Below are 12,548 nucleotides of genomic sequence, written 5' to 3'. Positions count from 1 at the left end.
TTTGGCCTGCACTTTTTTGTCCAAACTTCTGTTAAGTGCGAGTTACCATTCAGGTGTGCAATGAACAATGAAAGATAGTTCGAAAACAACCCGCGTAAAATGTACGTAGAGCCTTTCAGGACACTCGTTGACGTTAAGGCTGCACGTGGTGTATTGGCCGCTTTGTTCATTGGACTCGCACTCGGAAGCCGAAGAGCGAACTGAAGACGCGATTTTCTAAAGCCCGCGCAGACGTTTCCTGTGCTGTGCTCTAGCAGGTCGTCGTTGTATTTATATTAGGCAAGTGCATTGTCATCTAGTTTATTAGTCTTGTAAAAATAGTATTGGATAGCCATGTCTGGACGTGGTAAAGGAGGAAAAGGGCTTGGTAAGGGTGGCGCAAAGCGTCATCGTAAAGTGCTAAGAGATAATATTCAGGGTATTACAAAGCCTGCAATTCGTCGACTTGCTCGTCGAGGTGGTGTGAAGCGAATTTCTGGTTTGATCTACGAAGAGACTCGTGGCGTGCTCAAAGTTTTCTTGGAAAATGTCATTAGGGATGCTGTCACTTACACCGAACATGCTAAGAGAAAGACCGTGACCGCTATGGATGTTGTGTACGCTTTGAAGAGACAGGGTCGTACGCTGTATGGTTTCGGAGGTTAAGTGACATTTGTTGAGCTGCGCCCTACATTAAAAAAGGACCGGTTTTTGGACCAAAGGCTCTTTTCAGAGCCACCCATCTTTTCTGCTTAGAGAGTCTTCCTTGATTCCACATGTAACTTTTTTCTTTAGTCCGAACTTTTTTTATTAGTAATCGGTGTTAATTGGGGGAAGCTGCAATGGCACAAAACGAAGGTTCAGAGGGGTATGTGAATTGCGTAGTGCCAAACTGCTCCGCTCTCTTGAACTAAAACGCACAGAAAAGTTGATCGAGGTGTTTACCGCGTAGGAATGGTATTGCTGGTTTGAACTTAAAACGACGATGTGGGCTCAAATTCGGCTACTGCAAACCGGCTGGAACACTCATACATATTTAGGTGACGCTTTTTTTCAGGTTTGACTTTCAGTAGCATCTAAGTGTACAATTTGTAATCATAAACCATTGACCACAAGTTACATTAAATCCAATTCACAACGGTGTATCAGTTGAATAAAGGCTCTTTTCCAGTAAGGTAGGAGGCTCTGAAAAGAACCGTTGGGTTCTGGCAGGACGGCTACCGTTTTAGAGCTGGTGTACTTCGTGGCTGCCTTGGTGCCCTCAGACATCGGGTGAGCTTGCTAAGCACGCGGTATCAGCAGCCGCACAGCAGTCTGGATCTCCCTTGAAGAAATAGTCGAGCGCTTGTTGTAGTGCGCTAGGCGAGAAGCCACATCTGCGATGCGCTCAAAGATATTGTTCACAAAGGTGTTCATGATGCCCATTAGTGATGGGAACTCCGGCTCTTTAAAGAGTCGGCTCTTACGGCTCCCGAATGGCTCTTTGTTTAGTATCACTTGGATGCTTATTTTAGCCTAATTAAGCAATTATGAATGGTTTGTGTATAAGCAATTTCTTCATTGTTTTCAGACATTACGTATTTTTATGCATTTTTTCATTACAAAAAATAGTTACTATTATTTAACATTAATAAAAGCTTTAAATGAACAACTTAACACAAAACCACAGCAAACAAATTAAAGGCCAAACTCAACAACAACAACACAACACTATGACTCTTTGAATAAAAGTGTTTAGGCCAGGTTGGCATTCAGAAATGCCAGATGCCTCAGCTTAGATGGGCTGATGCGATTTCTCCTCTCCGTGATTATTTGTCCTGTTTTTGAGAAGACTCTTTCTGAGGGGACCGATGTAGCGACAATGTAAAGTCTTCCTACCATTACCTTAACCAGGTGTGGGTAGACTGCAGCCTTGGCCTCCCACCAGCTCAGTGGGTCTTCAGCTCTTTGGATGAGGGGCTCCTCAAGATAGGACCTCAACTCCAGCATAGCATCAGCTGTGGGATTTCTCCTTGCAGTGTCTCCTGTTGCTCTTTCGTCAAAGAGCCTCCACACAGCAGAAGCTTGTGGTTCCTGTGAACGCGCCCCTGCTCCAATTTCTTCCTCTTGGCCCTCTGATGGAGGAGCAGACAGGCTGCTGGGGTTGCATCTTGCTGCTGCTGTACTTATTCTTTGAAGTGCCTCATCCACAGCTCTGTTGTCATTAAATGCTGCCTTTTTTCCAGAGCAGTGGTTTCTGAAAGCACAGTGTTGTACTCCATCCTCAGATATATAGTTATGGAATAATTGTTTGGCACAAAGTTTTTCTGCTAGGGAGAACATACATGGGGTTTAAGGCCTGTACAAAAGTTGTAAATCCTCTGTCCTCCACAATGGAAAATGGTTAAAAGTCGCTAGCTATCATTTTAGCCAGCTCCTCATCGACACTTGTTTGTTTGGCGTCATTTGTTTTGGAATAAATGTGCTTATTTTGGTTTGAACTGAAGACCGTGTTATACCTGCAGTTTTAGGTAAGACAGTGGATGCTGCAGCAGAAGTACTTGGCTCTTTTCCAGGGTCAGTGGATGGCAGGAGAGAGGGCACGCTCTCCTCCAGTTGCACGGATGAGTGGGTGGTTCTTATATGTCTGTGCAGGTTTGTTGTTGACCCTGCTCTAACGGATATTTTCATATTACAAATTCTGCACTTAGCTTTGCAGTCTCCAATATCACTGAAATGCAGCCAGATGCTGCTTCATTTTCGGCTTTCACTCATTTCTTCACTCTTCTTTTTTTCTTCACGATGCGCTTACATTTAAATCTGGCTCCTCGTCTGTAGCAGCGACAGTGTCGCTCTGTGTACCTGGCCTGTACCAACACTCGCTGTCTTCGGAGCGTCTGACCCCCTTCCTTCTTTCACATAATGGTACGATCCTAGTCCATTGTGTTGTTCGTGAACGAGCCGGCATTATGAGCCAATGTTCTGTGCGCCCATATAAGTAAAGTCCCGCCCCTGCCGAATGGATTTTCAGCAGAGCTGAGCAGGAGTGGCAGAAGCTTCGGCTCTGCTCGACAGGCATCGGTTCTTCTCGTTCGCTTCAAAGCATCGGCTCTTAGAGCCGGCTCGTTCGCGAACGACACATCACTAATGCCCATCGCTTTAGAAGAAATACCAATATCGGAGTGTACTTGCTTCAGCACCTTGTATACGTATATGGAGTAACTTTCCTTCCTGGACTTTCTGCGTTTTTTCCACCCTTTGCCTGACTCTTTGAAACGGCTTTCTTAGGGGCAGGTGCAGCTTTAGGTTCTGGCGTTGCTAAAGATTTCACCAAATAAAATCAAACAATGAGACTTCGCTGTTTTCAGCTTTATAGCCTCTCATGCAAAACAGAACCGCTTCAGCATTAGACACAGGCACCAACGACGAGTGAATAGCTGCCACCACTTCCCACGTTGCGTTAATGAGAGCGGAAAAAGCGGGCGCGTTTATTCATTGGTCCTATTTTTTTCAAAAGCAGGCTTGGGGTTATTTTTGTTTCTCCGTTTTTCACACCATTCGTTTTGTCCTACTGGCCGTAGAACGATGATCACATGTGGCGTAAACATGTTATTAGTTAGGATATCCGCTCATTAAAAGAGACTAAACAGATAATATCCACATAATGGCAAGAGATTAAATTCGCAAGGATGACAGGGATAAAAGGGCAATATCTCTGTCATCCGTATAATAGGAATCTAGTCATTTATAAGTTTTATTTTCAAGAATGTAAAAAAACAAACTCTTTTACTAACATGCGCACTACTTTGTCAATGTTACAGTGCTTTTAAAAAGAGGCTATAGCTTACTGTATGTAACCCGATTAATTTCGCGTTCTACCATGAGAGATCACGAAGATAGTTGTCGATTGAGAATAAAAAAGTAAATGCATGTTCATTTTGCTATTCGGGACCTTCATCTTCAAATAATCTTTTAGTCTGTATAATGCTTTAAACAAAGACTTTTTAAAGAGCAAACACGTTTGCCAAATAAGTGTTCAAACGTGCAACTACTCAGCACAAAGAAATCCACGAAGACGCCTGAAAGAATAATAAGATGTGTATATTTAAAATAGGCACCTAACTCTTTTTCTCACTTTCCTTCTAAAATATAAATGTGTTACGTGTGCAAATAAAGCCATCCACAGGCACGTTATTCCATTGTCCTCAACGGTATTTCGTACTTCATACATTGAGCGGTCGAAGGCCATACCGTGGACTCGTTGCAGGATGAGTGACGTAATCACACAAATGCCAATCATCAGTCAGTTAGTTCAGAGAAGCGGCTCTGAAGAAAGGCTTTATAAAAGCGCAACTCTCATGTACGGGAGCATTCTCTACAGACCAATCAGTTTACTTAGTACTCTTGCAAAAACCATTGAGAAAGTAATACTGAAAATACTTCAAAAATATACAGAACAGCTATAAATAATCGATGAAGAACAACATGGCTTCAGAACTGGACACAGCACCACTCATCAACTCCTGAGAGTAGTGGAATACATCACTGAAGGCTTCAACACTTGGCTTATGGCGAGCGCCCTCTTCTATGCAGTGGTGTGCTGGGGAGGCAGCATTAAGAGGAAAGACGCCTCACGTCTGGACAAACTGGTGAGGAAGGCAAGCTCTATTGTTGGCATGGAGCTGGACAGTTTGACATCTGTGGCAGAGCGAAGGGCGCTCAGCAGGCTCCTATCAATTATGGAGAATCCACTGCATCCACTTAATAGTATCATCTCCAGACAGAAGAGCAGCTTCAGCGACAGACTGCTGTCACTGTCCTGCTCCACTGACAGATTGAGGAGATCGTTTCTCCCCCAAACTATGCGACTCTTTAATTCCATCCGGGGGGGTAAACGTTAACATTTAACATTATACATAGTTATTGTCTATTTTTCACCTGCATTATTATCATTCTTTAATATTATTTATTGTATCAGTATGCTGCTGCTGAAGAATGTGAATTCACATTGGGATTAATAAAGTATCTCTATCTATCTATCTATCTATCTATCTATCTATCTATCTATCTATCTATCTATCTATCTATCTAACACTAATAGATCCACCGGGGCAATCTTCCTTGATGTATCCAAAGCATTTGATAAAGTGTGGCACAAAGGCCTTCTCTACAAAATGATTAAAGCAGGTATTCCAAATTATCTAGTTCACCTCACAGCCTCTTTTCTTAAAAGAAGAAAATTCCAGATAAAGTTAAATGGCATCAGGTCATCACTCAAGAAAATAACTGCTGGTGTCCCTCAAGGCTCACTACTTTCACCAATCCTCTTCAACATCTTTGTAAGTGATATGCCAAAGACAAGTAGCACAACACTGGCTCAATATGCAGTTGATACTGCAGTACTCTACAAATCCACCCAAACTTGGGTTGTCACAAAAAGACCACAAGAGGCAGTCACAATCCTGGAGCAATGGTTTCAAACATGGAGAATCAGCATCAACCCAGAAAAAAGCACTGCAATCCTTTTTAGCAGAAGGCACAAACCACCGCCTGGTACCATAACAATGTTTGGTTGTCCCATTTCATGGCAAAACACAGTAAAATACCTGTGAGTTATATTAGACAACCACCTAACATGGAGAAACCACATCACTGAATGTATATCCAAAGCAAGAAGATCACTCGGCCAACTGTACCCACTGATGAATAGAAAAAGTAACCTGAACACTACAAACAAAATACTTCTATACAGAAGCATCATCAGTATGGGGATACGCTTCCAATGTACTCATCCGTCAGATTCAGTGCCTTCAAAACAAAGCTCTAAGAATGGCACTCAATGCACCATGGTATGTAACCAACGACTTGATTCATCAAGACACCAAATCCCTGTCAATTCAACAGTCCATTCAGAAGAGTTCTATCAAACTATTTACCCAAATAGAAACTCACCCAAACAAAACTCTTCAAGGGATTCTCCAATATGATAAATGTCAATACAAGAAACACAAAAGGCCAAAGGCAATACTGGACGATTAAACACCTAAACCATCCTAAAATTCAGCAACAGGAACTTGCACAACCCCTAACCAAAACAGCCAAAACTGATTGTTATGAGACAAATTAACAAGAATCTCACAGATTAAAAACACAGATGAAGGAGTGTGAGAGGCATTGTCTCGGTCCTCCATGAGAGAAGAAAGATTCCACGGGAGCATTCTACTACAGAAAACTGTTGTGTTTGTTTTAAGATGTCTGGTAGAGGAAAGACTGGTGGGATTGCACGCGCTAAAGCCAAAACTCACTCTTCTCGAGCTGGTTTGCAGTTTCCCATCGGTCATGTTCACAGGCTGTTGAGGAAAGGCAACTATGCTGAGCGAGTGGGTGCTAGTGCTCCTGTTTATTTAGCTGCTGTGCTTGAGTACCTGACGGCTCAAATTCTCGAGTTGGCCAGTAATGTCGCCCACGACAATAAGAAAACCAGAATTATTCCTCACCATCCACAGTTGGCAGTGCGTAACGACGAAGAGCTAAATAAGTTGTTGGGTGGAGTGACCATTGCTCAGGGTGGTATGTTGCCTAACATTCAGGCTGTGCTTCTTCCCAAAAAATGGAAACACCCATTAAGAGCAAATAAGTTCCTGGGGAGACCCATTTCTAAACATCAACGGCTCTTTTCAGAGCCATCCATTTATTCAGACTGGAGCAGTTTCCATCACGATGTTACAGCTTGATGAGTAGCGCTCTTTAGCAAACTATCTACTTTTCTACATTTTGCTTTTTTTGTCTCGATCGCATGTTGACCGGTACCTTATGATTGCAGTGGAGTATTCTTCATTTGCTCTGGAAGCTTCTGTAAACGATTCAGTGCAAGGCAGATGGTTAACTCAAAGCTTTTGAGTTTTTGAGTTTTCAATGAAACAGAACCTTATATAAGATGCCCATTTCAATTGCTCTCCATTGCTAACCCCGGTCCTTATTTGCTGTCCCTACTGTTCGTATATTTACCTTGGTTATGAGGTTCGTAACTTTTATTTTAAACCTTAATTCACAAGGAGTCTGTGAATAAAGATTGTTTATAATCATATTTTTGTTTTTGTCTGTGCGCATTGCCTTTACCATTCGTTTTTTTCAATCTGGATTATGGAGTCGGGCTATACCTGCTAATGTTCTGTTAGGTTATTTTGGTATTTAAAATATTTATGTTCTTTAAATGTCATGTTTTGTGGGAATGCTCCCAGGCTGATGGGATGTGTAGTCCTTTGTCTAACTGGAAATATTTTGGAGATGAGTTTTGTTAGCAGTGATGTTTCATTATTCTTTGCTTGTTTTGAATTTTTACTCTGGATTACAATTTGTGACTTGTTTGCTTTTGAATTGCCTTATTGGCATCTGTTTTTGCATCTTTCTTCCCCTTTTGAGTATTTTCTTTAATTTGTAAATCTCTTTTATGAGGATTCTTTTGAATTTAATTATATTTTGAGACTTTAAAGCTACTTTGTTTCACAGGACATATTGGCTTAGCCATTTAAAAGCTCAAAAATGTACATAGTTAAAACAGGTGGACCTGCAGTTTAGGTGTAGTCACTGTGGTGTGTCGGTTAGAACACAGGAACTAATTCAACCACTGCAAGAACTTTGCTTTAATGTTAATAATCATAATTCTTTGCATTTATATAGTGCTTTTCTCACTGCTCAAAGCACTGAGAAATTGCAGGTTAAGGGCCTTGCTCAAGGGCCCAACAGAGCAGAATCCCTATTGGCATTTACGGGATTCGAACTGGCAACCTTCCGATTGCCAGTGCAGAGCCCTAGCCTCAGAGCTACCACTCTGCTTGTTGAAATGCAGAAATACACATGAGGTAAAACAACTGTATAGGTAGGTTTATATGCGGTGGGAATAGAAGAGAATCACCCCCTTTGAAAATATTCACATTTTTGTTGATTTACAGCCTAAACACACACAAAAATATTTTTTTGGCTTTATTTACTCAATGCAACCTATAACATCCAAATAAGTAACAGTTTGGGGGAAAAAAGTAATAAAGTCTGAATTGATAAAGGATCATACCCCCAATGTGTCTGTGTCTGTACATCTAAAATCTGCAAAATTTGCCCACTTGTCATTACACAAAAAAAAAGCATCATTACAGAACTGTTCAGCTGTCAGCTGCTCCTCTTAGGGGTCACCACAGCGGATCATCTGTTTCCATATTTTCCTGTCCTCTGTATCTTGCTCTGTCACACCCACCACCTGCCTGTCCTCTCTCACCACATCCAACATCTTTATCCCAATATACCCAGCATCTCTCATTTCAATGGGAAGTCTGAAATTAGAGAGTACACCTTATGAGAAAGATTTAGGAGTCATAGTGGACTCTAAGCTATCGACTTCTCGACAGTGTTCAGAAACCATTAAGAAGTCTAACAGAATGTCAGGTTATATAGCGCCTTGATGTGTGGAGTACAAGTCACAGGAGGTTCTGCTCAAGCTTTATAACACACTGGTAAGACCTCATCTGGACTACTGGGTGCAGTTTTGGTCTTCAGGCTACAAAAAGGACATAACAGAGCTAGAAAATGTCCAGAGAAGAGCGACTAGGCTGATCCCAGGGCTACAGGGGATACATTATGAGGAAAGATTAAAAGAGTTGAGCCTTTACTGTTTAAGCAAAAGAAGATTAAGAGGTGAAATGACTGAATTATTTAAAATTATGAAGGGAATTAGTCCAGTGGATTGAGACTGTTATTTTAAAATGAGTTCATCAAGAACACAGGAACACAGTTGGAAACTTGTTAAGGGTAAATTTCGCACAATCTCATATCTTTTCTTTCCCTCCAAATTATCCAATCTGAGCCAATTCTGTAAAGTACTCACTTCTAATCCTGTTCTAACCTCATCACACCCAGTGCAAATCTTAACATCTTTAACTCTGCCACCTTCAGCCCCCTCTCCTGTTTTTTGGTCAGTGCCACCATCTCCCACCCATATAATATAGCTGATCTCACTACCATACTGTAGACCTTCCCTTTCACTCATGCTGGTACCCGTCTGTCACAGATTACTCCTGACACACTTCTTCACCCATTGCACCCTTCCTGAACTCTCTTTTTTACCTCTTTTCCAAACTCTGTACTGTTGATCCCAAGTATTTAAACTTATCCACCTTCACCAACTCTACTCCCTGTATCCTCACCATTCCTCTGACCTCCCTCTCATTCACACACATGTATTCTGCCTTGTTCCTACTGACCTCTTCTCTCTACAGCATATCTCCACCTCTCCAGGGTCTCCTCAACCTGCTCCCTACTATTGCTACAGATCACAATGTCATCAGCATACATCATAGTCCACGGGGACTCCTGTCTAATCTCATCTGTCAACCTGTCCATCACCATTGCAAATAAGAAAGGGCTCAGGGCCGATCCCTGATGTAACAGTGGAGAAGTCTGCAGTAGGAGTGATGGATGCATTCAAGGGGGAGGTGGGATTACATTTCCTTTGTACATATCCTTTAACAACACCCTTATATACTTCTCTGCTACTCCCAATTTCCCCATTTGATACCACGTACAACCTTCTTTCCATCTTCAACTTTCTGGCAGAGGGCAACAGGTTTTCTTCAAGTATTTTATGGTATTTTGCCCCATCCATTTTCCTTCTACCCTGACAAGTGGTCCAGTTCCTGCTACAGATAAACACCCCTACAAGTGGATGCTACAACCTCCATAATTAACCAGAGGTATGGTGGTCATTTGGATGGTGTGCTGTATTGGCTTTCCACCAGTTGTACCATTTGGTTTCATCTGACCCAAACAACTTTTTCCTCTCTATCTCAGAATCTTCAAGATGTGTTTTGGCGAAACTCAAATGATACTTGATGTGGCCTATTTTGAAAGTGGCTTTTTTCTTGCAGCACTCCAGTACAAGCCACATTTGTGGGGTGCTTGTGATATTGTTGTCATGTGCACACAATGACCAGTCTTTGGTATAAAGTCCTTTAATTCCTTTAAAGATGCCATTGGCAACATTGCTCTTGGTAGTCCCTTTGACCAGTTTCCTCTTCGTTCTGCCATCCAGTTTGGAGGGATGGCCTGATCCAAGGTGGGCCCTAGTAGTATCAACCACTTTTCACTTACTAATTATTGACTTTACTTTGCTCCTACACATTGATAAAGCTTTTATTTATCTTTTTTATCCATCTTTTAACTTGTGCCTAGCCACAGCTTTATTCCTGAGATCTTCTGAAAGTGCCTTGCCACTCACAATGAATTGTTTGCTTCCAGTTGAACTAACAAGCACTGGGATGCTCAAGGAATTACTGTTTTTATGCTAAACCAATCACAATGCTTACAATTAATCATGGGTGGAAGCAAATGAGCATGGTGTGCAAGGAAGAAGGTACATCAAGTTAATAAAGCTGAAAAACATTTCCTTGTCTGTTTTTATTTTAGGCTGTAAAACAACAAAATGTGAATATTTTAAAAGGGGGTGATTCTTTTCAATACACGCTGTAGGTGTGATTCTGACAAGGCAAACACAAAAATAGAAAATTGAATACAGTATATGTAAATGTTATTCTGCAATACTGGTGCTTGGTGTGACATCTGGAAAGAGGAAGGAGGAAAAGGAAACCTGGTGGTGGAATGAGGAAATACAGGAGAGTATACAGAGGAAGAGGATGGCAAAGAAGAAGTGGGATAGTCAGAGAGATGAAGAAATACAAGGAGATAAGGCGCAAGGTGAAGAGAGGTGGCGAAGGCTAAAGAAAAGGTGTATGATGAGTTGTATGAGAGGTTGGACACTAAGAAGGGAGAAAAGGACCTGTACTGATTGGCTAGACAGAGGGACCAAGCTGGGAAAAATGTGCAGCAGGTTAGGGTGATAAAGGATAAAGATGGTAACGTACTCAGAAGCGAGGACAGTGTGTTGAGCAGATGGAAAGAGTACTTTGAGAGGCTGATGAATGAAGAGAACGAGAGAGAGAAGAGGTTGGATGATGTGGAGATAGTGAATCAGGAAGTGCAACGGATTACAAAGGAGGAAGTAAGGACAGCTATGAAGAGGATGAAAAATGGAAAGGCCGTTGGTCCAGATGACATACCTGTGGAAGCATGGAGGTGTTTAGGAGAGATGGCAGTGGAGTTTTTAACCAGATTGTTTAATGGAATCTTGGAAAGTGAAAGGATGCCTGAGGAGTGGAGAAGAAGTGTACAGTTGCTGAAATTTAAGAATAAGGGGGATGTGCAGGACTGCAGTAAGTACAGGGGAATAAAATTGATGAGCCGCAGTATTAAGTTATGGGAAAGAGTAGTGGAAGCTAGGTTAAGAAGTGAGGTGATGATTAGTGAGCAGCCGTATGGTTTCATGCCAAGAAAGAGCACCACAGATGCAATGTTTGCTCTGAGGATGTTGATGGAGAAGTATAGAGAAGGCCAGAAGGAGTTGCATTGTGTCTTTGTGGACCTGGAGAAAGCATATGACAGGGTGCCTCGAGAGAAGTTGTAGTATTGCATGAGGAAGTCGGGAGTGGCAGAGAAGTATGTAAGAGTGGTATGGGATATGTACAAGGGAAGTGTGACACTGGTGAGGTCTGCGGTAGGAGTGACGGATGCATTCAAGGTGGAGGTGGGATTGCATCAAGGATCGACTCTGAGCCCTTTCTTATTTGCAATGGTGATGGACAGGTTGACAGACAAGATTAGACAGGAGTCTCCATGGACTATGATGTTTGCTGATGACATTGTGATCTGAAGTGATAGTAGGGAGCAGGTTGAGGAGACCCTGGAGAGGTGGAGATATGCTCTAGAGAGGAGAGGAATGAAGGTCAATAGGAACAAGACAGAATATATGTGTGTAAATGAGAAGGAGGTCAGTGGTATGGTGAGGATGCAAGAAGTAGAGTTGGCGAAGGTGGATGAGTTTAAATATTTGGGATCAACAGTACAGAGTAATGGGGATTGTGGAAGAGAGGTGAAAAAGAGAGTGCAGGCAGGGTGGAATGGGTGGAGAAGAGTGTCAGGAGTGATTTGTGACAGACGAATATCAGGAAGAGTTAAAGGGAAGGTCTACAGGACGGTTGTTAGACCAGCTATGTTATATGGGTTGGAGACGGTGGCACTGACCAGATAGCAGGAGACAGAGCTGGAGGTGGCAGAGTTAAAGATGCTAAGATTTGCACTGGGTGTGATGAGGATAGATAAGATTAGAAATGAGTACATTAGAGTGTCAGCTCAAGTTGGGAGACAAAGTCAGAGAGGCGAGATTGTGTTGGTTTGGACATGTGCAGAGGAGAGATGCTGAGTATATTGGGAGAAGAATGTTAAGGATAGAGAACTGCCAGGTAAGAGAAAAAGAGGAAGGCCTAAGAGAAGGTTTATGGATGTGGTGAGAGAGGACATGCAGGTGATGGGTGTGAAAGAAATGGAAAGAGATGATCCGCTGTGGCAACCCCTAACGGGAGCAGCCGAAAGAAGAACATTCTGCAATACTGTTGCTATCTCATATGCAATACAGAAAACTTCCAATAGATGGCACTGTAGCTATACATTATAAACGGTAAAGTACTTTAAACTGCAGCTCCATACTA

General features: G+C 42.2%; 1 protein-coding gene across 1 annotated transcript; it reads left to right on the top strand.

The window, feature by feature from the left end:
- The first annotated feature begins 295 nt into the window (after window positions 1-295).
- On the top strand, window positions 296-681 carry LOC114667277 (histone H4). Its single transcript, XM_028822559.2, has one exon. It carries the CDS (start codon window positions 334-336, stop codon window positions 643-645), a length of 312 nt encoding a protein of 103 aa, XP_028678392.1. The 5' UTR covers window positions 296-333; the 3' UTR covers window positions 646-681.
- Window positions 682-12,548: the final 11,867 nt, after the last annotated feature.

This window comes from Erpetoichthys calabaricus, chromosome 1 (assembly GCF_900747795.2).
Source record: "Erpetoichthys calabaricus chromosome 1, fErpCal1.3, whole genome shotgun sequence".
Lineage (NCBI taxonomy): Eukaryota > Metazoa > Chordata > Cladistia > Polypteriformes > Polypteridae > Erpetoichthys > Erpetoichthys calabaricus.
The sequence above is the reverse complement of the archived record's forward strand: the minus strand, read 5'-3'. Positions and strand labels throughout refer to the sequence as shown.